Below are 27,011 nucleotides of genomic sequence, written 5' to 3' on the forward strand. Positions count from 1 at the left end.
GGCTGGGCACCCCGTTGCTAGCTCTTATTATGCAAGTCTGTCAAAAGTAAATGACAAGGTCGAAAGATAAACACCACATACTTCCTCATGAGCTATAAAACATTGACACAAATTGAGAAGCATTTTGAAGGTTTAAAGGTAGCGCATGAGAATTTACTTGGAATGGTTTGAAATGCCATGCATAGGTATTTATGGTGGACACCTTGGAATAACTTGGTTTTCAGGGGTTTGGAAGCACGAGCAGCGTTCCGCTCAGTACAAGTGAAGGCTAGCAATAGACTAGGGAACGACAATCAAGAGAGCAGTCACTGTCATAATCATGCTTGCGACAAAATAAATTAACGAAGGCACAAAAGTGATACAAGAACTCTGAGGCAAAGTAAATCATCGAGGCTTAATTGACTTTTGTTCAGTCATATGCATGCGTGAGCATGTGCCAAATCGATTCAAATGAATTATTCAGAGGAGGATACCACAATGTCATACCTATTTATGAATAAAACAATGCAAGCAAACATCCATGACATGCTACTCATATTAATAAACTGGAGCTAAACATGAGAGATCATGAACTACTAGACTTTCTTAAATGACATATACCTCACATGAACCAACTAAGCATGCTCACATGGATGAGTATATGTACAAAAATGAAAACAAATAGAGTCCATACCAGCCTCTTACCACAGTCGAATTGTCGTAGATCGTCATTATTGCCTTTCACTTGTGTAGCTTGAATAATATGAAATAAAAACCACACTCCAGCCACCGAAGACCATTGAACTCCAAAATGAACTTTACAAAACCAAAGAAGAACAGCAAATATTTTTGGTGTTTTCGAATTGGAAATAAGAACAAAAGGAAACAAGCAAACAAAGCAAAATCTTTTTGGATTTTCTTATAGCAAACCAACGATAGCAAATAAAGCAAAATAAATGCAAGAAACCAAAATAAACAAATGGTGGAGAGAAACAACAGAAATATTTTTCGTCTTTTTGTGTTTTAGGAAAGAAACAAAGCAAAAACAAGAAAATGAAAACTAGAAGAGTCAAATAAACACAAAGCAGCAGGAATTCGTCAAACTTGACATCAGTACATTAATCGATTTTTAAGAAATTCTTCTGCTGCTCAAATCGAAAAGTGTTCAACCAATAAAAGTTAGATAACAACCTGGGGAACATGCACAAAAATTGGCTTCACAAAATAACGTTCTGGCTGTTTTTGAGAATTTTTTTGGTATCAGTCCATAATTTGTTTTCAGGCAGTACTTTCCCAAATATCATCTCCCTCTTATTAGAAAACCACTTAAAGAAGCTAAACAAGTATATACAAGTATCCAGCAACCATAATATGCAAAGAATGAGTGATGCCGGTATACCTGGATCGTCCAACTTCTTTGGAACTTTGCCATTGAAAGAGTAATTAGCAAGCATAGTGGAAATCTCCTCATTAGGAATTTTCCTTTTGTTAGAGACAATATCTTTCATATACTTTGAATAAGGAGGCAATTTAATAGCATCAGTCAAAGGTATTTGCAAGAATAAAGGTTTCATCCAATCGCAAAATTTATTATAGTGTTCTTCTTCCTTTGATTTTAGTTTCTTAGCAGGAAAAGGCATTTGCTTTTGAACCCAATGTTCTCTTTCACTACCATGTTTCTTAGCAGTAAAATCTTCTTTAGTATACTTTTTATTTCTAGTATGCTTTTCAGGTTCATCTTCAACCTATTCTTTATCAGAAGCATCATTCTTATCATTATTTTTATCATGTTCATTACCACTTTCAATTTCAGCATCAGAAATAGAAATACTATTACGATCATTAACAGGTTCAGAGGATTCTACAACATTTTTATGTTTCTTTTTCTTTTTCTTAGAAGGAGCACTAGGTTCAATTCGTTGAGAATCTTGTTCAACTCTTTTGGGATGCCCCTCAGGATATAGAGGATCCTGGGTAGAAACACCGCCTCTAGTTGTTACTTCATAAGCATGTTTTTCTTTAGAATTTTTTTTAACAAGTAATTTTGCACTTTAGTGAGTTGATCAATTTGAGTTTGAATCATATAAAAATGTTTAACAAGCATCTTAACATCATTGGAGGTTCTCTCCACAATATCATGCAAATTACTAATAGCTTGAGAATTTTCCATTAGATGATTCTCTACTCTCATATTAAAATTTTCTTGCTTAACAATATAATTATCAAACTCATCTAAGCATTGAGCAGGAGGTTTTAAATACGGAATATCTTCCCTAGTAAAGCGTTGAAGATAATTTACCTCAATCATGGATGAAGGGGGAATTATCTTACATAAATCTTCTATGGGAGGTAAATTCTTCACATCTTCAGATTTAATACCTTTCTCCTTAAGAGATTTCTTGGCTTCCCTCATATCTTCATCATTTAATTTAATCAAACCCCTCTTCTTCAATATCGGCGTCGGGGTTGGTTCAGGTGTAGTCCAATCATCATGGTTCCGGCCTATTTTAGCCAATAATTCTTCAGTTCGTCTGGAGTTCTTTTCCTGAAAACACAACCAGCACAACTATCCAAATATGCTCTAGACTCAATGGTTAGTCCACTATAAAATATATCAAGTAAATCATGCTTTTCCAAATCATGTCCAGGTCGAGCTCTGATAAGAGAGCAAAATCTTTCCCAAGTTTCAGACAATTTCTCTCCATCTTCCTGGTCAAAGCTATAAATTTTCTGCAAAGCAATATGTTGAGCACTAGCAGGAAAGTATTTTCGAAATAAAACATCAAGCAAACAACTTGGACTATCAATAGAAGCAGGAGGCAAATTATTATACCAAGTTTTAGCATCATCCTTTAATGAGAAAGGAAAAATTTTAGCAACAAAATAAGTACGCATCTTGACATCATCAAAAAACAAGCTACTCAAAGTAGAAAGTTCATTCATGTGTTCTACAACACTTTCATTTTCAGTATCACAAAAGGGTGTTTTCTCAACAATAGCTATGTGAGATAGATCAAGAGAAAAATCATAATCCTTATCCTTAATGTTTATAGGAGATGTAGCAAATTTAGGATCAGGAGATAGCTTATATCTAACAGTATGTTGTGCAAGCAACTTTTTAATTTTTCTTGCATCAGTAGTAGCATTGCATTTATCAATAAAATCATCATCAAGTTCCACATAATCTTCATCAGGATCATCACTAGAATATTCAACAGACTCAGGTGAATTAAGAGGTGTAGCAGCATTTTCATTAGGAGTTTCAGCATTTTCAATTTGTCTAGACCTAGCAATTGTAGCATCTAGAAAAGATCCCAATGAACCACTATCATCAAGCACAGCAGAAACATCATCAATATTATAAGAGTTTTCAGATTCAGCAGAAGTACCAGCAAGTGAATCTTGTGGTAGTGAAACAAGTTGACTTATCACAGATGGTGAATCAAGAGCAGCAGAGGTACTCAGAGTTGTACCTTTTCTTGTAGTGGATGGTAATATGGCGACTTTAGAATCACGAGATTTACCCATGATGGAGAATTTGCAGCGAACAATATCAATCCAAGTGAACTTCCAAATAAAACTATGCTCCCCGGCAACGGCGCCAGAAAATAGTCTTGATGACCCACAAGTATAGGGGATCGCAACAGTCTTCGCGGGAAGTAAAACCCAGTTTATTGATTCGACACAAGGGGAGACAAAGAATACTTGAAAGCCTTAACAGCGGAGTTGTCAATTCAGCTGCACCTGGAAACAGACTTGCTCGCAAGAGTTTATCAGTAGCAACAGTTTTATAGCAGTAGCAGTAGTGAAATATCAGCATCAGTGTAACAAAGACAGCAGTAGTGATTATAGTAAACATCAGGATTAAAATACTGTAGGCATAGGTATGGATGACGGGCGTTGCATGGATGAGAGAAACTCATGTAACAATCAAAGCAGGGCATTTGCAGATAATAATAAAACGGTATCCAAGTACTAAGCAATCCATAGGCATGTGTTCCGTATATAGTCGTACGTGCTCGCAATGAGAAACTTGCACAACATCTTTTGTCCTACCAGCCGGTGGCAGCCGGGCCTCTAGGGAATCTACTGGAAATTAAGGTACTCCTTTTAATAGAGTACCGGAGCAAAGCATTAACACTCCGTGAACACATGTGATCCTCACATGTGTGCCTTCCCCTCCGGTTGTCCCAATTTCTGTCACTTTGGGGCCTCGGGTTCCGGACAGCGACATGTGTATACAACTTGCAGGTAAGATCATAAAACAATGCATATCATCATGAAACAATAACATGTTCAGATCTGAGATCATGACACTCGGGCCCTAGTGACAAGCATTAAGCATAACAAGTTGCAACAATATCATCAAAGTACCAATTACGGACACTAGGCACTATGCCCTAACAATCTTATGCTATTACATGACCAATCTCATCCAATCCCTACCATCCCCTTCAGCCTACAGCGGGGGAATTACTCACACATGGATGGGGGAAACATGGCTGGTCGATGGAGAGGCGTCGGTGGTGATGATGGCGATGATCTCCTCCAATTCCCCGTCCCGGCGGAGTGCCAAAACGGAGTTTCTGGTCCCGAGACGGAGTTTCGCGACGGTGACGGCGTACTGGATGGTTTCTGGCAACTTCGACTTCCCCTCTCGCGTTTTTAGATCGAAACCCTTAAGTAGTCCAGAGGGGGGCGTCAGAGGCTCGCCGAGGCGGCCACACAGTAGGGCGGCGCGCCCCCCTCCTGGGCCGCGCCGGCCTAGTGTGTGGGGGCCTCGGGCCTCCACCAGGCTTGCCCTTCTGGCTCCGTAAATCTTCTGGAAAAATAAGACCTTCGACATAAATTCCGGGGATTTTCCTGAAAGTTGAATTTCTGCACAAAAACGAGACACCAGAGCAATTCTGCTGAAAACAGCGTTAGTCCGTGTTAGTTGTATCCAAAATACACAAATTAGAGGTAAAACAATAGCAAAAGTGTTCGGGAAAGTAGATACGTTTTGGACGTATCACCCCCCCTATAGGAGCGGCACATGATCCTTTCAATATCAGATCTTCAAGAGGACACACCATTTGTTGTAGCCATATGAGCATGGAAGGTGCATTAGTTCTGTCAAAAACCTACTGCTTCTCCTTGTGGGTTAAGTCCTTGTTGATACCCTTTTTCTACGTCGGATTGTTCTTGGCTGAATTATCTTGTGCTTCAACTAAGATAAATTTGCCCGTTATTCTCTCGTGCATCTTAAAGAAGGACACACATTTTATGCTTCTAGCGAGACAAAAAACAAAGTTTATCAATTTTTCACAGTGGAAGTGAAGAATTCTTAGAAGTTCCAAGAACTTTTAGCATTGAAGATGCCACGATTGATGTAAAACATCATTGAATCTATCTCCTAAAGAATTAGAAGATGATGATTGTACCAAGGGTCCAACTGCCGACTCAGCACAACCAATGAAGAGACCAATATGCATGAATCAACCGAAGAACAAGATGAATAATGGAGGTGAGGTTGGACCTTATAAGGAGGCATTGACTGAGTTTCAGCGGCTTAGGCAAAAGAAGCTCAAATACGAGAGATGGAGGAGACATTGCATAAACGTTATCATTTACCGGATCACAAATTGATGTGGAGCAAGACCAAAAGTTATTGTTATCCAATGCCAACACTTTGGAGCAAGATATGATGGTACCTATCTTCGCGACGAGGGAGTGAATTGTGACTACAAATATAACTTCACTCTTTGGTGGATTTAGAGGTGAGGCTCGCAGGTTCCAACTTTGCATGTGAGTTCGGTGATGGTGGTAGCTCCAACTTTGGGGATGAGGTTTGCGGTAGATACAACAATGGTGGATAATTGACTTGTCGTATCTCCAACTTTGGAGTATTTATGCTGGATGATACATGTTTTATGTTTGAGTATCATTTTCTACTAGCTTCATTCGGTATTGTGAATTTGGATATGGTTAAATCTATGCATTGGATTGTGGTGCTGAAATTTAGATACACATAAAGTGCATTTTAAAATGTTTGAGAATTTTTTTAGGAACCATTGCTAAAGTTGAACACTGGTTTTAAGGACTTAGGTGCGACCGCCCTTAAAAACAATAGGGGTCTATTTTAAGGAGCCCGAGCTATATGAAGACCTTTTCCTTTTCTAGTTTCAAAGTTTTAGAATTTTCAGAAACAATCCTATATGTATAAATTCATGCATTCTAAATGTGTGGAAAAAAACCAATGAGAAATAATTTGTGTTCCGGGCTTTAAAAATTGAAAAAAAAGATTGTGAATCTCAGTTAGTGAACATTGCAAAATTTGAAACCTCTAAAAATACCAGATTTTGTTATTTTTGTGTAACCTAAAATACAAGGCAATTTGAGTTGAGATCTCGCATATTCGTACTATACATGATTGACTACGTCTAGAATTTCTTTTAGAGGTTTAAAACGTTGTTTCTGAATTTTGAAAAAGGACAACCTCCATGTAGCTCCGAATGGAGTTTCCGCCTGTTTAAAGGTATAGTGCTCGAGATACTTTCAGAAATACTTTTATGTGCTTGGTTTTTAGGAGAAGCTAGACACGCATAGTAGTGTTTGGTGACTTGGTGTAATGGTGTGATCTGCTCGAAATGTTCAAGCCAGGAGTCCCCACCACGACCTTCAGTTTCTGCATCACCGTAGAAACATTTTCTAAGCCGTCAGATCTCTGAGGAGCCAAAACGGACGGTCAGGGTGTCACGTGACCAGTCCTGTTCCTCCCAACTCGATTGCAATCGATCCCCAAAGTGAAACAGAGAAACCGATCGAAGCAATAATGGACGCCCTCACCCGCCTCCACCGCTCGCTCGCCGGCGGCGACGACGAGGAGGGGCAAGAGGATGACCTTCTCGGTGACACTGAAGACCTCTGCTCCCTGTCCCCTCTCCAGGTCGGACATGCCCCCTTCCCAGAACCCTCGAACGCATCAGCTCTTTCTTGGTCCGCGTCGATCTGACATGTTTCTGTTTGTTTTGCCTTGTTCAGCGGCTCTACTACTTTGCCGCGTGCCTCGCTACTGGACTCGTCCTCATGATGCTGGTACGTGGCTGTAATTTCCGTACAGTTCTTGCTGTAGTTGCTAGTTGACCGCAGGTGAATAATTAGCCATGTTGGCCACCCTGACGATATTTTGAGTAATTGGAGTATTGGATCATATACATCGAGGGATTATTAAGGACCATCGTTAAGAGTTATTCTTACAATGTTATTTTCAGCAATGCCTGATCCTATTGCTTCCAAATATCAGATATGTCATTTGACATTTAGGCTTAGCAAAACTAAAGCCTGAAGTACTGTGTCATATCTCACGAGTATAGCCATTTCAGCATTAAGAACTTTAGGTTACCCGACAGGCCGACACAGTGATTTCGCAGTAAGAGCATACATCACATTTATTTCTGTCGGTGCTGGAGACCTGATGTTTTGCCCTCTCATAGTTGCAGTTAAGGTTTTAAATGGCAGGCTTATCTGTTTTTTTTTTCTGGTTCGATCTTGGAGAACCTAACCGAGACAACTGTTAATCGACCTAATTCCATTAGAGTGAAGAAATTCTATCATTAGGCTTTGAACTTTTATTACAACTTGATGTTAATTCTGAACTATTGAACAGAAGTTAATTGTAGTAAATCAAACATGTTTGGCTGTAAATTCTTCGTGCAATGCATTGCTTACTTTAATTTTTTTCTTTCGTGCAGTCGCTTATTGTTTTCGTCAGACCTATCAAATTCGCCATCATGTTTACATTTGGAAACATTATGGCAGTTGGCAGGTGAGTACCCAGATTTTCACTATGTTTCTTACGTTTTGATTTCTACTCTTTGATAAATATGTGTTTCTATTTATACAAGCGTAGCCAGACTTTCAAGTGTGAATCATATGCCCCTATCGAATGCCAAGTTGATACATTTGTTCAGATATTGTATTAGCTCTACTAACTTCCTTTCTTGGATATTTGCAATATGTTGATTTCATACTTTGTTTGGCAGCACAGTCTTTGTAATGGGGCTGAATAAACAACTGAGGATGATGTTTGACCCAGTTCGCGTTTATGCTACAGCTATTTATGGTGGATGTGTTGTTTTTGCTCTAATTTTTGCTCTTTTGGTTAGTAATCTCTATCTCTCTTTGTTCATTTATGGCCTTATTCCTGTGTGTCAATTAACTACTTGAATGGAGAACTGTCCAAGCCTGACGGATAACCATGCATTGTGATTGTGGTTTGTGTGCAGATTCATGACAAGTTGCTAACATTGATTGCAATCATATGCGAGATCTGCGCCCTCTTTTGGTAAGTTGGCTTTCCTGCAAATAGTCTTTAGTGACTTACTGACTTGTTAATCATTATAAACTATCAATTTATAATACATACACCACAAAGTCGCAATCACCTTAATTTAATATGCAATTAAACAGGGAAATAAACGACTAGACATACTTGCTTGTTTTGCATATAGAAAAAGTAAATGAAACTTGTATTATGTACTTATTACTGTGCTAAGTGAGGCAATGTCTAGAATGTTACTCTGCTGCATGCACTAGGATAATCCCAATACCTGCCAATATTTTTTTCATTTACTTTTCTGTGTTTTCTGAATTGTAAGAATATTAAATGAACCCAGTTAATTATCTGCAGTCACTGGATCCTTGAGTGCTATCATGTACTGAATGTGTTCATAGAGGACCATTAGCAAACTGAGAACTGAGATTGGCTTATACTATCAAGATAATAGATAATTGTTACGTCCCCTTACATTTGAATCAATTTCATGTTTTCCTGAGTGTTGCTTGTTTTATGTATCCATTTGCCGAGTTATTAAGTTATTGTATATGTGTAGCACGTTCAGTTCCAGCCATGTCAAATTGTCGAAGAAGCAATACCTGGAATACTAAATAGAGCACCACCTCTAACTTGGTGGGAGCGCAGATACACTAGTGGATAATATGCAATTCACCCAGTCCTTTAATGCACCCCGTTATACAGGGGGCTTAACTTTTATGTCTTTTTGATATAGAAGTACATAACTGTAAAGTGTACATGCCTAGAAAAGCTGTCAAGTAGTGATGCTAGATTATTAGCCGGTAACCATGAGTGGTCATAGCATCATCCCGACCAAAATGGTTCCACAGAGCAGCTTCGTCTGTCTAAAGTGGCATGTGCAAAGCTGGAGAAGCAATGCCCGACTATTATTTCCTTAAGGCTTTGGAAATTGCTGTGCACAATAGTATACAGGTGGCAGCCAAGAGTGTGCAGCCAATAGCCAAAATCTTGCAATGAGAGTAAGAACTAATAAGGGTAATGGTGCAAGGATCCTGAAGCAAACATAGAACTAAAGTTACAAGCTAAACTTGCCTGTATGATAGCGTGGCGTTTTCCTTGCTGGCGCTGCCCTGGGGCCATGGGAGGTGCAGAGCATGATGGAGGAGATGGACGCTGTCAGGAACTGTTTCTTCTTGCAATCAAGGTTCAGCAGCAGGGTGTACATTAGGACATTGTATCTCAGTTTGCAGCGAAGAAAAATAGGATGCAATGTTATATTTGAACATAGAACTTAATTGGGGACCATGCAAACTTGGATATTCACTTTAAAACATTCAGTGTCAGAATTTCAGATAGTGTATATAGCATGTGGTGAAACTAGATGCAGGTTATTTGAACACTGTAATATCTCCAATCCAGGAAACACTGCTGATTGCACTATCTCAGTTTTCTGCTCTTTCCCCTTTCAGTCAACTGGAAGAATTATCTAGTTTAAAGAAAAGAAGGCAGAATTATGTGACCATGCTAAAATGCTCCCCTTCCTTTTCCACCTCAGGTATAGCTTGAGCTACATCCCCTTCGCTCGAAGAATCGTTTCCGACCTGATGGTGAAGCTCTGCGACACTGAACTATGATCTTACACTGGACACTGGTCATTCTCAACATGGCTGAGCACCTGAAATCAGAGATCGGTCCATCTCCACCGCCCCTGCAGTGAAAGTGTGTCACCCATTTCCCTTTTGTTGACGAATGATGGATGTATCAATCTGTATAAATGCTATGCGAGACACTTCATTTGTGCAGCTCACAGCTCCTGAAACCTTGATTCCATTTTTTTCTTTATACCACAGATTATGTGTAAATTTGTTTTTCGGAAGGTTCTTTGTAAATTTGTTGCTGCAAAACTCAGCTAAATCAAATTATGTGTAAACTTGTTATTTCTGTACACCCCAAAAGTTCTAGTCATTTTTCTACAGTTATTGATCCTGCACTTTTTCATTCCTGTCTTGCAGAAGAAAAATACTCTCTGTTCGAGCGTGCAAGCCAATTCTAGAACACACAGAGCAGCACAGGTGTGCACAGCTTTCACGGCCACCACTGGCATGTGGGACCACCAGAATGGAGGCCGCGGCAGCCCCACATTCCAGTGAGCCAGCGGTGACACGTGGACTCTGGAGTAATAATACCCAAACTACCCTTGCAGCACCGTGCTTCAGTTCCTCCAACCATTTCAAATTTCGAAACCCGTGTCGCCTACATATGCGTCCCTGCTTCGCCCGCACACGGCACCTCACCCAGTACATGGGCAAGGCCATCTCTCTTCTGCGCCCACCACCACCACCAGAGCAGCAGCCGCCGAGAGAGAGCGGGATGATGGAGCTGAGGAAGCGCCCGCGGCCGCGGCTGCTCGACCCGGACTTCGTCTCGTCGCCCCCGCCCACGCCGCCCAGGAAGCGGCCCGCGGCGGCGGCGGAGGACCCGGCGCCGAGCAAGAGGGCCAGGCTGTGCGGGAGCTACTACATCGGGAGCCCCGTCGTCGGGCTCCAGCCCACGAGGTGCTGCCGGCTGGCGGCGCCGCTGGCGCGCGCCTCCTTCATCCCACGCTCTCGCGTCCCCTTCAACTGGTACGCGCTTCGGGCCTTCCTCGCTCTCGTGTGTCTCCGTTCCGTGGATTTGAGTTTTCCGTGCTGCTGGTGCTGGATTTGTTGGACTGCACTTCGAATCGACTCGAGTTCGTAGTTTGAATCCCCCTGTTGAAGGCGTGTGTAGTTCGGGAACGTGGTGTGTCGGAGGGAGCGAACTGGTCTGAACATTTGTGTGGTGTTTGATGAATCGTCGCGAATCGCCTTGCGATTTCGCCTACTGAGTTGCGTAGTCTGTGCCTTGTTCTGCGTGTTGGAGTGGCTTGAGTTTTTCTGCCGTGAATCGATCCGAGTTCGTAGTTTGAATCCTCTGCTGAAGGCGTGTGTAGCTCTGGAACGTGGTGCGTCGGAGGAAGCGAACTGTTCTGAACATCTGTGAGATGTTTGATGAATCGGTGCGATCACCTTGCAATTTCGCCTACTGAGTTGCTTATCTGTGTCTTGTTTTGCGTGTTGGAGTTGTTTGGTGTTTTCTTCCGTGAATCGAGCTTGGTGTTGAAGCGATCGCAATTCGCAAGTGAACCCAGTGTCCAGTTGGTGTTGCTGTTTGAATCCTCTGCGTGCGTTAGATCGAGGCATGGGGATTATTTCGAATTTTGTTGCGATTGTTTAGGAACTGATGCGCACATCTGCTCGAAGTTCTGGCTTCGCGTTTCCAATTACAAACGTATCCGTGTCTTGTTTTGCTTCAATGGGGCTTGGTGTTGAAGCGATCGCAACTGGGCCAGTCTCCAGTTGGTGATACTGTTTGGATCCTCTGCATGCGGTAGATTGAAGCCTGGTGATTATTTCGGATTTTGGTGCGCTGGATGTGACTCTCACTCCATCGAAATTCTGGCTTAGCGTTTCCAATTAGAAATGCAGAATCGCTGCCCATATGATCTGCGTGTGTTTTGAAGTGATTCGGGTTCGGCTCTGTTAGTGTTAGTGGGTTCGAAGCAACAGGAGTCCGACTTGGTCCAAGGTGTCCTGCATTGCTGTTTGTAACCTCAGTTTAGGTGGCTGGATTGGGTGAGCTGCTGTGACATTTTGTTTGAATTCAAATTCTCTGGAGCCAAGTGTTTGTTAACCAATAGCTAATGCCTGCAATTTGCTTTGAATTACTTGTGATTCTGATGCTTCAGCGAGTTCAAACGTCTAGAGATTCTATATATTTGATATAGTACTACTGGGATTCGGGTAGCGTTCTAATTCAGGATTTCGTTGTTGTCTACCTGTTCTGCTACCTTGTGCAGCATTGTTTCTGATCGGCATTTGTATGCTTTAGTCTGAGCAGGGAATTCTGCTTCGAGGTTTGAAATCTGAAGACTATTATTCTGTTATTGGTGCAGGTATGAGCCGGACATGTGGACGGAGGTGGCCAAGTACCTGCACGGCGCCGACCTGGTGCACCTCGCCGCTACCTGCCACTGGTTCCGCCATCTCCTCTTCGGCGAAGACTCGATCTGGTGCTACGCCTTCTTCCGTGACCTCTCCCTCCGCACTGACGATGCCAGGATCCTCAAGCTCCTCATTCCCCGCCCGTTCCACCGCTCGTGGCGCCTTCTCTACGTCAACGCCTTCAGTAAGCACCAAGCCTTTGGTGTTCTCCTCCCTTCCTCCACTGACACCATTCCCACTTACTGACACTTGTGCTCCTCTCTTCCCCTGTTCCTTGCAGACAACACCCACGCGTACTGCTTTCGCCAGCCCAAGAAGCACATCGGTAAGCACTGCGCAGCAATGTCCCAGAAATTCTTGCCCAGCCTGTTTCTTGTGACATTGCCGTTTACTCCTGCATCGATTTATATACCTGACGCTTGGTGTGCTGCAGAGTGGTTTCGCATTGGCGGATTCCTGATGGACACGTCGAGGATGCTGCTGACGGCGACGCTGGCGCTGCCACGAGGGATGCCGCCGGCTGATGAGAACCCACGGTTCTCCATCAGTCTGACTGGGGCCTGCTTGCTCACCAACGTCCGACCTGGCATCTGGATCGCTGGTACGTGCACACATCCCGTGCCCTTCTTCTTGCCTGTTCCTGGAGCTTACTGGTATTGCTGAACTGTTTTTCATGGCTCATTGTTCTTTGGTCTTCTTGAATGCTGCAGACATGCACATGGTGCGATGCCCTGTGTGCAACTTCAAAAAGTGCAAAGGTGATGCTAGCCTGGAGGTTGTTGTTGTTGTTCTTGGTCCTGCCATTGTGGTGCTGGTTACTGAATTTAGTTAGTGTCCGAACAACTTGTGGTACAGGAACGATGCAGGTTCTGGAAGCCCGGCACTGCGAGCTGTACCTGGAGAAGAAGTTCAAGGATGGGACCTGGGAGTATGAGGACCTTGGCAATCATTTCAGCGATGGGCCGCTGGATAATGCCGGCGCTGCCATCTTCAACTGCGACCAGATCCATACCCCGCACATCGGCAGTTCGTTCCTGAACCATTCAAAACCGTTCCAGCACTTTATTAATTCAGTTATACATGATTGCCTGATATGAGGATGACACTGACGCTCACTGTGACATCGTTTGTGCAGACATTCTCAATGCCAAGTCTTGGATCCGGGAACGCTCCAACCTGCTGCCCAGGGCACGCTTCACCCCCATCGCTGTCGCCATGAACAGCAACCTCAAACCCAACCATGGTATGTCTAGTTCTGGCAAGAACACAGCTGATGCAAGGATTCATCTGTCTGGAGTCTAGTATAGTTCTGACATGCATTTCTGCTATGTCATGCGTCTCTCATGACAGGCTTGCTGTCCAAGTTCAAGGCGATGCGGTACTCGAAGGACGGGGAGATCGTGTCTGTCAGGATCACACAGCAGCTCCTGTGATTCTGTGCTTGGTTTGTTTTATGGCTGGGTTCCTTTGATGCTGCATTGTGGAATCTGTTAATGCGTAGCTAGTTTGCGGTGATATGCTGACAGGGATAGTCACAGAGGGGGGAACGCAAGTACAGTAGAGTAGGTAAATTGGCCTCTACACTACACTTCAGAAAACGAGAATAGGAAATTGCACAAATAGAGCAGGTTCTCTGTTGTTTGTTTTATCGAGCAATGTTTAATGTAAGAATTTATGAATCTTTGGATCATATATATATATAGCAATCCCGTGGATTCTTCCAGCTTACCGTTGTGCCTACACTGGGCTTGTTGCTTGGTTAACTGCTTCTCTATCTATCGTGTTCACAACAGACTATTACATACCATTTGTCCATTTGAGTTCTTCAGGCATAGGTAACACCGGCACTGGTGATGAACTTCAGATGCTAGTTCGGTCTAGCTTTTCCATGCACTATCAGATCAAGCCTGACACGAGCCGGAAGAAAATTGGAAAGGAATACTCTGCTGCTTATGTATTTTGTCCACTTACTGTTTTTTATTGGAAAATGTAGCACCTAATAGGCCATGTATGGGATTCCTTGTGATTTCTATTCTGCATAATAGTGTGAAGCTGATGTGCTAAGTGGAACATCTGTAGATGTCATTGCTTGGTTGGCTTTTAGTTGCAGGATGCAGTAATAAATAGCTACTGTATCTGAGATGCAAGATGGAGTCAGTACTGGCTGTTGTTGCTGTCAATCCGCTGGCTTCCTATTCTACCTTAGAGACCACTACTTTTGTTTGCAAAATTCAGTTCCCATTAGACATAGATTTCTCTTCTGCAGAGGTCACTCCTTGGATGGAGTTGCTTTGATACACGACCGTGCAATGCAGAACACACCACAGCTACTCCCTAGAACACACTGTCTCTATCCGGCAACCTGAAGGAGGTGCAGTGCGTCTATTGGTTAAAACCACACAACAGAATTGTCATACTGCACCACTCGTGCACAGTGGTCGGTGGAGCTTTAAGCTGGTGGTTGTGTTGAGCTTCAAGTTCTGAAATCGCAGCTGCAGACTACCGTCTCCATCTGGGCCGTCAGCGGGCTTATCAGTTCTGAGATTGCAGCTGCAGACTACTGTCTCACCAACTCAGCTTCCTTTCTCCTCTTTGCCAATGGCCAAGGATGTTACTAAGGAGCCTTAAAGCCTGAAAGGCTGCACACATTTCCGCTTACTGCTCACCTCGTGGTTAGGCAAATTCGCAATAGCACCCACCTCTGTCTGCATACGCCTGGAGCTTAGCAGCCGGCCTTAGCAGAGCAGTTGCGATCAACTTGTTCCGCGACTGGACAGCCTATAATCCAATCCGGTGTCTCCTCCTCCTCCTTTGGACTAGTTGGGATCCTGCACGGAATGCAATGGATGGCCTGCTCCAAGCACAAGTACAAAACAATTATCCTGGTCTTGATAAACTGTATTTTTCCCCTTTGCCTTTGCAGCTCCCTTTTTCTCCTGCTTTCCCGTAGGAACGTAGCCATCCACGGACCGTCTGCTCATGTCACTGCACAGAAAGTTCCATGCACACCCCCACTTTGCTGAAGTGCTTGCTATACAAATTTGTTTTGGCGATGTTAGCCAAGCTGGTTTGCATTCAGTATACGCCGACTTGCTTTTAATCTGATTAGTCTGTGTCAGTTTGCCGTGGACAAGTGCTAACTGTCAAAGCCCATTTTGACCTCTCAGCCTCTATGCAAGCAAGTATTGTAAGCGCTCCATTGGGCAGTGCAACCTACTCCTCGCAATATTCTAAGCAAGCTTCCAACCCTTGTCCCTGTTCCCTGTGGCGTTATATAAGCGCCATGGTTGTCACCACCGTGAGCATTAGCACTGCTCATCTAGCCCTCTCTCTCTCCCCTAGCTCTGCTCGCCCATCATTGAAACATACCCAAAGCTCAACCACAGGCCAGCACCAGGCAAAGCATAGACACCGAAACACAGAGAAAATGGGTAACGCCATGCCGTCGTGCTTGGTCGACCAGGGCACCAAGGCTCTGCTGCCGGCGACGAAGCCCAACCGGAGGATGTACTCGCTCAACCTTCTCACGAAGGCCCTCCACAGGATGAAGAAGACGCCGTGCGGCGACAGGGCGGCGCCCACGTCCAAGACTGTCATCGGCAAGTCCCCGCCGGAAGCGGAGGTAGGAGGAGCGGGAGCGAAGAGCGTCTGCAAGGCCAGCTACGCCAAGGCTTCCCCGAGACAAGCGGCTGCGGCGGCGGCTCGCGGTGGCGGCCACAGGAAGGGCGTGGTGAGGGTGAAGGTGCTCCTGAGCAAGGAGGAGGCGGCGCGGCTGCTGTCGCTGACCGTCGGCGGACAGAAGAACGCGGCGCAGATCGTGGCCGAGATCAAGAGGATGGAGGCCCGCCGCGCCGCCGCCAGTGCCGGGTGGCGCCCCGCGCTGGCGAGCATCCCCGAGGAGTCGTCGTAGGAAGGATGATGGATCGATGCTGTACGCCTCTGGTCATGTCACGTATGTATGTATAGGACTGTAGGAACGTGTGAGTACTGTCGCTGGGTTGAGAGGCGAGCCGACGACAATGCTAGCTCCCCCCTCCCATGCATCTTCCATGATCGGTGCTGGTGTGTGTATATAGCAGCTTCCCGTTTATGAAGCTTCTCTTCTGCTCTCCCTGTTGTTCATCGCGATCGCTGAGAGAGAGAAATGGAACAGGTTTTCGTCCTCTTCATCGGTGATCATTCGTGCATATAGATGTTTGTAGGATGTTATTCAACCTCATTTATATAGTATGGAAAACTAGGTAACTTTGCCTTTTCTGTCAGGAAGCACTGAATTTGCTACGTACTGAAAACATTATAATTGCGTCAGGATATTTCAAGCTTAATTCAGATACTTGGTGTGCTACACATCGCACAGTTTCTTCAGACTTATATGAAGCGCCGGCATTATGCTCAAAAGAAGGAAGCTGCTGGCGAAGATGGATGATTTGTTGGTTACGATATGGAAGATCAATAATGCAGCGGCCGTGATTTGTCTTTTGGAACGTAACTCGTGCAGTCGTGCAGCTGATTGGGGATAGCTTGATTGGCGGGCGCCCATGTGCAGTGGTTGTGTTCTCTTGCTAGCTAGGCGCTACGTAGTGGGTTTGGATGACTGAGTCGGGTACATAGAAAACCAATCCTTTTCTTCCAAATTGCAAATAAACAAGGGCGCTGGCTCGCGGTAGTGTTGTGGTTGAGTGGTGGTGGACGGCGGTCGCCTCGCCAAAATGTTGTTTATTTGAGAGATATTTCCCACGTTTTGTGTTTTTAGCTTGAGAAAAATTCAGCAAAAATGAAGCTGGATCACACATTTCGGTGCAAAATCTCATGGGTTTTTATGTGTCAGGCATCAGCCAAAATACATTTAAGTTACATACGTACATCCAACAATTGTTTCGATGTTTATTTTTCGGGAAGAGCAAGCATGCGGAGCTTGGTCCCGTTGTGCCACTGGCTCTTCACCGTCGGACCTGGTACTGGTGCTTGCCATGGTGTTGTTGATGCCGACAGAGGGACATGGCGTCACCATGTGAATCATGCCATAGAGTGTTGCACTCATTTAGTTACGCGTTGGAGAAAAGATGGCCGGATAGTGTTACTTATACAAAAATCTTGTTATTTAGGTAAGTCTATTGATTAGTACACTTCAAGGGTGGTATTCCATCTATGATAAGCAAACCCTAGCCGCTACGCGCCAACGTCCCCCACTATCTATGCCGAGGTGGGAGAAACTCTAAATGTTTCTGCATGATATACTAATTTGGTCCTTTTTGTGTTAGTTTTCTTATGACATGCTGTTTTGGTAGTGGCGTGTGGAGTAATTGTTTCTTGTCTCCATCCCCGCTCTGGCATTGCCTTAATAGAAGATGCCGAGGAGGCAATGGTGTATTGTTTCTTCTGTTTCATCCTATCGTTATCATGACCTTCCGATTTAACTGTTCGATGATGAAACAACAATTCGTTAACTTTCCTTACAATGAGTGTGTCTCGGCCTGGTCACGATAAGTTCGATGACCTAAAACCGTGGCAATTCAAAACCTTCGAGGTTAGTAAACCTCGTGGCATGCATGGTCTTCTACGAATTCTCTACATGGTGCGTGATAGACATTGAGAAATGATAATTGAGATGCAATGGTCGAAGGTAGAGACGATGACTTCATGGCGATCGGATGTTATTTTAGATTTTGTCAGATTTTCTAGTTAGGCATTTTTCGCCTCTTCGATCTAATGTACTCCCTCTATCCCATGAAAGTTGTCTTGAGGTTTATCAAAATTCGGATGTATCTAGACACTAAATAGCATCTAGATACATCCAAATTTTGACAAATTTCAGACAAGTTTCGTGAGACGGAGGGAGTAACATCAATGATTCGTTGGTAGAAGAAACAAACAAACTGGTTAGTTACTACTATAATAGTGCAATTTGCTTTTTTATATGGATATAAAACAGTGCAAATTGCTTATTTGAAAGGCCAGGGGCATATAATACCCACCGAACCAATTTCTTCTTACTGCCACCACGATAATGGAGGCCGACCTTCTAATCATTAGGATTGCTCCATTGAGTATCCAAGTCGACTCATCCCGAGTAAACTGTAAACAACACCGGCCGGGATTCATGAACCACGGAGGCTGATCGAGCACAAGAGGACAGCCGGGAAACCCGACGGTGGTTGAGTGCCGCTGCATGAAGAACTACTAGTAAATACGGATTTGCATACTTAACTCGGATTAGATTAAGCTTGAAACGATTCGGCCGGCGAGGCGGCGACTCATGTGCCTGCAGCTTCGCCGCTAGTCGCGTCCCTGTCTCACACGTAATGCATTGTTTTTGTCCCCGATCTCGATCGCGTGATCTTGGGGACGGACTCGTGTTCTCCGGAGACGACGACCCCTGCCTCTCGCACCGATCGGCAGCTCGCGCACAGCAGAATCATGGTGCCAGATCAAACGAGAGGGTATCGGTTTGGATGCTGGTGTGGTACGTGCGATCGATCCTCCTTGTTGCGTTGTGGCGGGCGGCGGTGGTTGCGCCTGCGCGCGATCGGTCGAGATTTACACGTCGCCGGTGGGCGGCGGCGGTGGCGGTGGCAGGGATGTTGGATTTGTTTTGAGCGTTTGGTCGGATTTTGGGCTCCTAACCCCGGATCGGCCTTGGGATAATGATTTCTATCGATTCTGATGCTGCGTTAGTTAGCACATGTGCTGGCCCGTCTCATGGAGGGTGGCGCGAAGGGTGGTTGTTCCTACACGTGTCCTGCTCGTCCGTTTCGGTTGCGCTTGATTTTCATATCCAAGTGAGATATTTTGGTGCTTCCTGCCATACGGAAAACTAACGCACTGAAACGCCGCCTCTCGCCTCCACTTCAGCCTCCTCCATAGATCGGTGCTCCCTATTTCGGTCGGTTTTGCTAACATTGGGAGGAGTGAAGAACTTGATCTATGCGTGAAGTTTTTAATAAAAGTTGTTTTTTCATTAGATTATGTTAGAATTTTGGTAGTCGTATTTTGTTGGTTTTCCTTTAATGGAGATGTCAATAAGTGATTTTCTAGCTTTCGTTCGATGACGAGATTTCCTTCCCGACGTTAATGGTGGTGTTGAAAGATTACAATTCTCTAGGTATGAGTCTTCAAATCTTGATTCGTCAGATCGATTTTGGATCTTTTGTCGTTGTTGCCGTGAGGAGAATTATCCTTGCAGTTTTTACATGTTTATGGTTTGTTCTCTATTTTTGGCTGCCTTCAGAAGAGTACAAGATTGTGTTGATGAAGAAAGAATTTGAAGACATCAAAGATTTGTTACTATCGTTTAGACTTTATTTTGTAATCGTTGGAGTCAGCTCGTGTATCTCTACCATGTACTATTTATTACTATGAATATATGTGATATTGATTGTTCAAAAAAAGTGAGATATTTTGGAGCAAGAGCATTCCACGCAAAGAGCTCCTCTGGCTGTCACCGCGACGAAAAAGTAGCCAATTTTCGGGCTTCCACAAACATGGGCACCAAACCAAGCCAAATATATGTATATCGACCAAACCAAGTACAGTAATTCACCCCTTTCAAATTTGTTGTCGCAACGTTTTTTAAGTTGAGCGAACCTGCGTATTGAAAGTTTGAAACGCGTCAATAAACACATATACGTAGACCAAATCTAACTAAAGTTGTGACAACTAATTTGAAACGGAGGAGGTACGTTCAAAGTCCAGTAACATTAATAGAGGCCCCGCGGTGCAACGAGCTCTTTATTTCAAATTTTAAAATTAATTTCAAAGTAGATTTTTTTTTAAAAAAGTTCGCATATAGCCAATGACGCGTACTATAAATGTGCAGTGTCTCAGTGTGGAATACTTTATACTCTAGGTAACATATGATTGATAAAAGTGTCAATCTGGATATGGTGAATGATGCATATTTCAAAACTATAATATTTGTCAGATTTTATTATTTTTATGCACTCCAGAATATAACAAATTTTGTATTGAGATTTTGCACATCCAAACATTATTTCAAAACTTTTGAAAGATGCGAATATAATTTTGTACTTTTTTTTGCTCGCCTCAACTGGTAAACACCTGATTTTCTGCATGGAAACCCCTAAATCATGGCAAAATCCATGAGCTCCCCTTCCTTTATTATGAAATGTGGGATACAACAAATACTTCTGTAGATAGCAATAGAGACTCTTTTTCAATAAACATTGCTTTATTACTCAATATGTTTGATCACTACACCCTCGCTTTGCATAACTAGGATGCACATTGCCACAACAATTCCATCAAAAAACGAAAATAAAAAAGCGAAATACAAGTAATCATCAACAAATCGTAAAACACCTACGGAGATGGAGAACCAATCCGTAAATCACGCCACCATCCATGTTAGATAAAAATATTTCTTAATGTGTCCTCCAACGGTGTAGGCACCTCTGAAAACAGGTCTTGATTATCCACAACAACCATGAACGAAGCAAACCGGTGCACCGATAGATAAGCTACATGGGAGAAGAACTTTTATCATTAAAACCTTGCCATTTCTACATAACCAGAGAAGCTAAACAATGACAAGCCCTACCACCCTAATAAGAACTCTAAACTTGTGAGCAATACCATGTAGCCAAGCCAATAGCCAAATACATTAACAACACTACATGGTGGACACTGCTAGATCATAAACATCTTTCAGAATACATTAATATCAACCAATCATGTCTTAGCACCAAAGAGAGAGATTGAGAGATTGACTTGCAAGTAATTGTAGAATTCCTTTGCCTGCACGATGCAAGCAATGCGTATCCCATCATGTTGTTGAGGTAGATGGGTTGCAAGTTCGCGGTGGTCGGCGGTGCAGGAGGGCCACCGCCAGAACTATCCTCATGGTGGTCGGCGGTGGTCGCCAGTCTTTGGTTCCTTGGACACCTCTTTATGATTGGTAGTTAGACTTTTAGGTGAGTGTCTCATGTTAAGTCGTTAACCCAAAACGAGCAACCTAGTCCATTTATATATGTGGTGCCTCGGAACCGGGACCAAGACCAAGTCATTGGTTTTCTCTTAGTTTGTTATAACTAAAAAATCAATCCCACAATTCTCCCTTGATCGTAAGGTGAACAAACATCATAAGCCCACTCTCAGTAGAAATCTCTACTACTTAAAAAGACTAAAGTGGTTCCTTATTCTGCCATCACAATACGTTTCGTAGTTCTCCCCCGCATACGTCGTCCGCTTTCGTCGTACGTCCTCCGCTTTCCTCGTACTGCGTCGCGCTTCGCTCGCGTTGAAATGGGCCAAACAAAGCCCAACACATCTGTTTCCTTGCAGTAGCACCACCACGTCGCCTCCTTCCCTGAAAACGAAACGTCCCTCCTTTCGTTCTTCCTAGGGTTTGGCCCCGCCGCCGCTTTCTTCCACGACGTTTCCTGACCGTGCGCCGCCGCTCAACCGCGCCAACTCCCACGTATCCGCCGCTGCTCGCCCGCTCGCTGGACTGGCGCCCCTCCACATGCCCCGCGTGTGCTCAAGCTCCACCACGACATGAGCTCGCCCAACTGACCGGCATACCTAGGACCTGGCAGGGCATCGGGTCACACATAATCCTGCTGGTGATACTGCACCACGGCGGCGCGGCGGCAACAGCCCAAATTTGCACGATCCGGGACGCAACTATACATGGCTGATCTCAGGTATGTGACGCGTTGTTCCTTTTCCAATCAGGCCAACACCTATTGATCAATCGATGCACTTCCTAGGAGCAGCAACTATCCTGGTGAAGTCGATGGCTAAGAGATATGAGAAAGTTCATGCGTGGGATATCCCCTGGATGCACCTGTTGGAGTGCAAAATCTACATGGTCATCGTACTAATTAGTAGCTCTTAGGTGCCACTCGCCGCTGGTCGATGATAGCATGTAAATTCTTGATATGTTCCTAATTAATTTGTTTTCCTACTCATATGACTGATCGTGTTGAAACCAATTTCTTCCGGTTCTTAGCTAGATATATTTCTCACAAATTGAAGTAATTCTTGAAATTAAAATTATAATTTATGACTTAAGTAGTACTTGGAGTCTTAGATTGGCTCAATGATTAAGAGAGAGGAAAAAGCTATTGCTGTTCCAAGCAATGGAAATCATTTGGTGTAATTACTACTTTAGTCAATCTAAGTATATAAGGCATTGGTCCAATTTTATTTTGCTACAGACATGGAGGCACGTAAGAATTATCTTCCTCTGACTAAACATTGATGCTTATGCTATTTCCATAAAAAAAACTTGAGGCTCAGTATACTATCGTTGATATGTTCTTGGAACTTTACATGTCAATCATTTATTATTATTTCAGACAAGATTGAAATTTATCATTAGATATTTATGTGTATGTCTGCTAATATGATTTTGTGCTACTTCGCTGGTCTTCTGGTGCAAAACCAAAATCAGCAAATGAGAAAGTGAAAGCTGACAGAAAAAAAGCATAACAAAATAACATGATCAAGGAAAAACGAGTCAAGAATCAAAAAGACTGATAGTTGCTTGATGAAATTCCGGTATGAGACATGCGTCTATGGAGAACTCCTTCCTCACTACCTTGGCACTGTCACAGGTACATCTCTCTCGTCTCTCTCTTTGATGCCTTCTTGCGCTGGCAGGCATCATGAACGGGTAGATGTATGTCCATCATTTTACGTGCTTGTTCTTACTTTTAACAAGTACAAAATCCTTTGTTCTTACTTTTATGTTTGTCAAGGTAGATTAGGCCCCTGCTAAATATTGAAGAGTTGTATGTCCAACAATTGGGGTACTTGAAAAAATACTTATGATTTGTTCTTTCTACTACCATGGAGTTGGAAAGGATGCTAATTGTGGTAATCACTTTTTTCAAGAGAGTACTGTTCGATTAATGTTTTTAGTTCTGTTAATTAAAGAACAAAAAGTAGACAAGTAATCATGTGTGTCTATGTTTTGTTTCGCAATAACTATTTAATCAAGCTGCTACATGCTCTATCTAGCTATTGATTTTTTTTTGATTTGGGGATTATTTCCAGGGTTTACTGGTGATGCTAAATTAGGGGAGAGAGGCGCTGCCCCATGACATGGCTACAATTTGAAGCTGGTAATTCCGAGTGCTTAATTATTCTTAGTTTTGTTAATTTCCTTATGCTAACAGACTAACACAATTATTGCACAACTAATTGTTTCAGCGGCTTACTGGAAGGAACATGTGGTGCACTATGAGAACATCAGACGTTTTGCTGTTACCATTGAGTAAGGTGCTTATTTGGTATCATTTCTTGTATTTGGAATTTGTGATGTTAAATGGATCCCTGGACATGCGCCTTAAATTTGTGGGCCTAGCGGTATTCCTACTGCATTTGTGATGCATTCAGCTTTTTGGCTTTTAGGCATGTGATGCTGTTACCATCACAAGTTTATAGTGTACGACCATATTATCATTTGACCTGCAGAAACCCCCTTTTCGTTAAAGTAGTTTTAAAATTTTCTTCATTATTCTTCATTATTTACTTAACAATATTTCTCTGGCTATTTATAGTATTCAGCAGAGGATGAGAGAATAAAGTAAATTATAATGGCCACATACCTTCAGAATTTTCTTAGGTTCTGTTGTTGCACAATGAGATTAAATTGTAATAGAAGCAGCTCCTATCCTTATGAAATGCAAGTGTGTATTTTACGGTAGGACCATGTCTTTGGACCCTCTTCCCTACGTACTAGCAGTATCTACATAACACCACATGTCCATTACGTACTCAAAACATGTGAAAAAAGTATGGAAAGTGCGTTCATTTAACTACGTGATATTTGCAGAAATATATTTAAGAGTACCAACAATCAGTGCCGTTCGAGTACGAGTGCCTAATTCTGCTCCCAAACAAACACAATCAAACTAGATCACGTCATAGGAAAAATGAATCTTCCACTAGACGAAAATGGTAGCCCATGTGCACATACTATAAATATTGTGTACCGTTAAGTGCTGACAAGCCTTCAAGATGATTTGCTACACATACTCTTTCTCCTTTCTGTGGACCTGTATCATGTTTCTATAAACCGCAGTATAACTGGTCGCATATATGATAAGTAGTGATGTCTGACCTTTTACCGTGTTTAAGCTATGTTTCCTCTTACACTTTCATATTAGCTTCTAAGAAACAATTTCCTTATTTTTTGAAGTAAATGTACATCTGTGCCAGCTAGCTTCCCCTATGTATTCAAACTGATGAAGTAGACAGTTTGCATCGAGGTATCTATTATGTTAGCACCTGCCATCGAAAATACCATGTAAAATTTTATCCTTCTACCTATTGATTTAGCACGTCTAAACACTATCAATGCGCCACAATATCAATCCCTTAAGTATCCATGTAATGCCACGCATTTTTATATTCACCTACCTATTGCTGTAGAAATCCTGCACACTACCAATGAACCCCGACATCAAGTAGCTAAGTATCCATGTATAATATTATTGTACTTGATTTGGTCCTGATTTGCTTAAGTTTTCCGGTTCATTGATGTTTTGAATCATCAATAACCGAGATGGGATTTCCGGTTGGTTTAGGGTCACATGAATTATGCCCCAATATGTAGAGTATTCAAATATATCATGACTTGAAGGTATGCCGCCTTTTGCTTTTTTGTTTTTGTTTTGATTCACTAATTTCTAAACCTACTCATTCTGGTCTTGCTTCAGTTGCTTTACATCCATTTGTCCTTTCACCTTTTTTCTTGAGCATACAAAGTTAGGCATCTACTGCGGTTTTCGCTACCTTTCATTGAGTACATGTTCCAGTTTTGTTGGTTTTGAAGTATGTGTACTGTGATTAAAATAGGGAAGACCGTGTCTTCTACATATATTTTTTTCATCTAAAAGGTATATATTTGGCATTACAAATTTGTCAAGAAAGGTATTATGGCATTCATCCTGGAGACCAAGATGCAAAATGACAAGCAGCAAGCTTATTATTTGTCTAAGCTACAGGTTTTTGTGGTATGTCTTTTGCATAGGCCAACACACATTGTAATATGAAAAGATCATCATTCGTTCTACTTTTTTGATAAATCATTTGTATCCCTTAAAGAATCATCGAGAAAAAGTGATTTTGCGGATTGGTTGTAACCGATTCTGATAAGCCATTTTCTCCTATGCTACAGGCAATGTACTGGAAAATGCATTGGAGAGACTGAAACAGGAGACCTTAGAGAGGGAGAAAAGAGGTATGCGGAATGGGTCCACCAAGAGACATACATGGACGCCAAGGAAAGCATGTAAATAAAGGGTTGACAAACAAATAATGTATTTAATTAAGCCATGTATTGAGGAATACGGCACATGTTTCCAGTACTGAAACTCACTATCTTGATTTTATGATATATTGAATTTGATGCTAGGGAAGATGGTTACTTTGGTGCATGATCTTATAGCACCTTAAGGCAGTTTATAAATGTATTATGGTATCTATTTGTAAAACAAAACTATTTCTTGCGGTCTGCTATTATTACTGAATGACTCTTTGTATTATTTATAAAACTACAAGGTGGTGTCATTTTATTTTTGTTTCAACAAATATGGAAATAAAACTTTGTCTGCTACACGAGCTCCCATATATACAAGAAATAAATCATTTACATCATCATATATCAATAAACCTTTTACATCATTACATTTATCATAGATTGTAGTAAAAGTTGACATGACACATAGCATGATTCCACTTACCGGCATGGCTCCGTTTTTTTTCTTTTTTTATTTGATTTTTCATTTTAACTTTCTTTTTTGTTTTTGATATTTCATTTATAATAGCAATTGTATGATATGATTCTACTTACTAGGATACAATCTTCAAATTTCCTACTCCCTGTAGGTTTTTGAGTTGACGACGAGCACCCTGACAACTTTTGAGGGACACATTATCGTTGTGTAGTGGAATTTGGACTTGACGTTGCCGGAGGTGACAACGGGGGTACAAAGATCGATCGACGCAAGTGGATTTTGGCTATGCTAAGTGTTGGAGAACTCAAGAGAGATAATGGGAGGTGAGGTGGTGAGGTGCCTTCGGTGGAGGAGTAAAATGCGAGGCACTAGGCTGCAGAAGAGACGGGTGGACTACAAGAAAGATGTTCTGGCCTGGATGCGTTCACGCGCCATAACTACATTACGGCAGTCACACTGTAGCACGGTTCTTCTCCTTTTCTTTTGATGAGTGAGTTTTTAAGCTCATCTAAAGGCATCATGCGCTTCTAGGAGGCTAAACAAGTTCAAAGGAACTACAAACGTGTATCATTTCTCCTGATAAATGCGTCTATCATATTTATAATTTGCCAATTGGTGACTTTATTTTTTTCGCACCAATTTGTTGGTCCATGTAATAATTTATGTGTTATTGATTTTTTTCAATAAAGATGATATATCAATTAACAACTGACAAGCAATTGATTTAAGAGCGAGTATAGATAACAGAAAATGTCCTACACATATTGATTCATTCCCGACATGCAATAAAGCATTCTTAAAACTTGATTTTGGATAGAGAAGAAATATGACATGTTGTTACACGGTTGGGATAAATAGGTGTGAGATGAAAATGGATTAAATTGTAAAATAAAATGCCAGATGATACATTTATGCATCACATCCGTGGCAATGCACGGGCATTTGTACTAGTAATATACCAAAATAAATGATTGCAATGAACAATGAAATGTCATTGAACCTCTTTAC

General features: G+C 42.5%; 3 protein-coding genes and 1 long non-coding RNA gene across 5 annotated transcripts; all 4 read left to right on the forward strand.

The window, feature by feature from the left end:
• Positions 1 to 6,741: 6,741 nt before the first annotated feature.
• LOC127341905 (uncharacterized) lies at positions 6,742 to 10,256 on the forward strand. Its single transcript, XM_051367845.2, has 6 exons — positions 6,742 to 6,907; positions 7,003 to 7,056; positions 7,713 to 7,786; positions 8,004 to 8,121; positions 8,247 to 8,305; positions 9,831 to 10,256. The coding sequence occupies exons 1-6, from the start codon at positions 6,794 to 6,796 to the stop codon at positions 9,907 to 9,909; spliced, it is 498 nt and encodes a 165-aa protein (XP_051223805.1). The 5' UTR covers positions 6,742 to 6,793; the 3' UTR covers positions 9,910 to 10,256.
• A 44-nt stretch (positions 10,257 to 10,300) lies between these two features.
• On the forward strand, positions 10,301 to 13,987 carry LOC127341904 (probable F-box protein At3g61730). Its single transcript, XM_051367843.2, has 8 exons — positions 10,301 to 10,899; positions 12,249 to 12,481; positions 12,578 to 12,622; positions 12,731 to 12,898; positions 13,008 to 13,055; positions 13,153 to 13,323; positions 13,433 to 13,540; positions 13,648 to 13,987. The coding sequence occupies exons 1-8, from the start codon at positions 10,394 to 10,396 to the stop codon at positions 13,728 to 13,730; spliced, it is 1,362 nt and encodes a 453-aa protein (XP_051223803.1). The 5' UTR covers positions 10,301 to 10,393; the 3' UTR covers positions 13,731 to 13,987.
• Positions 13,988 to 15,624: 1,637 nt separating this feature from the next.
• Positions 15,625 to 16,448, forward strand: LOC127338288 (uncharacterized). The gene has a single exon (XM_051364471.2). The coding sequence runs from the start codon at positions 15,725 to 15,727 to the stop codon at positions 16,205 to 16,207; it is 483 nt and encodes a 160-aa protein (XP_051220431.1). The 5' UTR covers positions 15,625 to 15,724; the 3' UTR covers positions 16,208 to 16,448.
• Positions 16,449 to 21,648: 5,200 nt separating this feature from the next.
• On the forward strand, positions 21,649 to 25,857 carry LOC127341903 (uncharacterized). Of its 2 annotated transcripts, XR_011755106.1 has the most exons (4): positions 21,649 to 21,959; positions 22,026 to 23,136; positions 23,317 to 23,384; positions 23,473 to 25,857. It is a non-coding gene; the product is annotated as an uncharacterized lncRNA (long non-coding RNA). The 2 variants fall into 2 exon arrangements; XR_011755105.1 differs by having other exon boundaries at positions 21,649 to 23,136.
• Positions 25,858 to 27,011: the final 1,154 nt, after the last annotated feature.

The sequence above is a fragment of the Lolium perenne genome, chromosome 3, assembly GCF_019359855.2.
Source record: "Lolium perenne isolate Kyuss_39 chromosome 3, Kyuss_2.0, whole genome shotgun sequence".
NCBI lineage: Eukaryota > Viridiplantae > Streptophyta > Magnoliopsida > Poales > Poaceae > Lolium > Lolium perenne.

Excerpts from the sequence above, each read along its gene's own strand:
- LOC127341905 (XM_051367845.2), top strand. The coding sequence starts at position 6,794 with ATGGACGCCCTCACCCGCCTCCACCGCTCGCTCGCCGGCGGCGACGAC. Across the intron at positions 6,908-7,002 it reads GCTCCCTGTCCCCTCTCCAG|CGGCTCTACTACTTTGCCGC; the intron begins GTCGGACATGCC and ends TGCCTTGTTCAG. Across the intron at positions 8,306-9,830 it reads GAGATCTGCGCCCTCTTTTG|GTATAGCTTGAGCTACATCC; the intron begins GTAAGTTGGCTT and ends TTTCCACCTCAG.
- LOC127341904 (XM_051367843.2), top strand. The coding sequence starts at position 10,394 with ATGGAGGCCGCGGCAGCCCCACATTCCAGTGAGCCAGCGGTGACACGT. Across the intron at positions 10,900-12,248 it reads TCTCGCGTCCCCTTCAACTG|GTATGAGCCGGACATGTGGA; the intron begins GTACGCGCTTCG and ends TTATTGGTGCAG. Across the intron at positions 12,482-12,577 it reads TCTCTACGTCAACGCCTTCA|ACAACACCCACGCGTACTGC; the intron begins GTAAGCACCAAG and ends TGTTCCTTGCAG.
- LOC127338288 (XM_051364471.2), top strand. The coding sequence starts at position 15,725 with ATGGGTAACGCCATGCCGTCGTGCTTGGTCGACCAGGGCACCAAGGCT.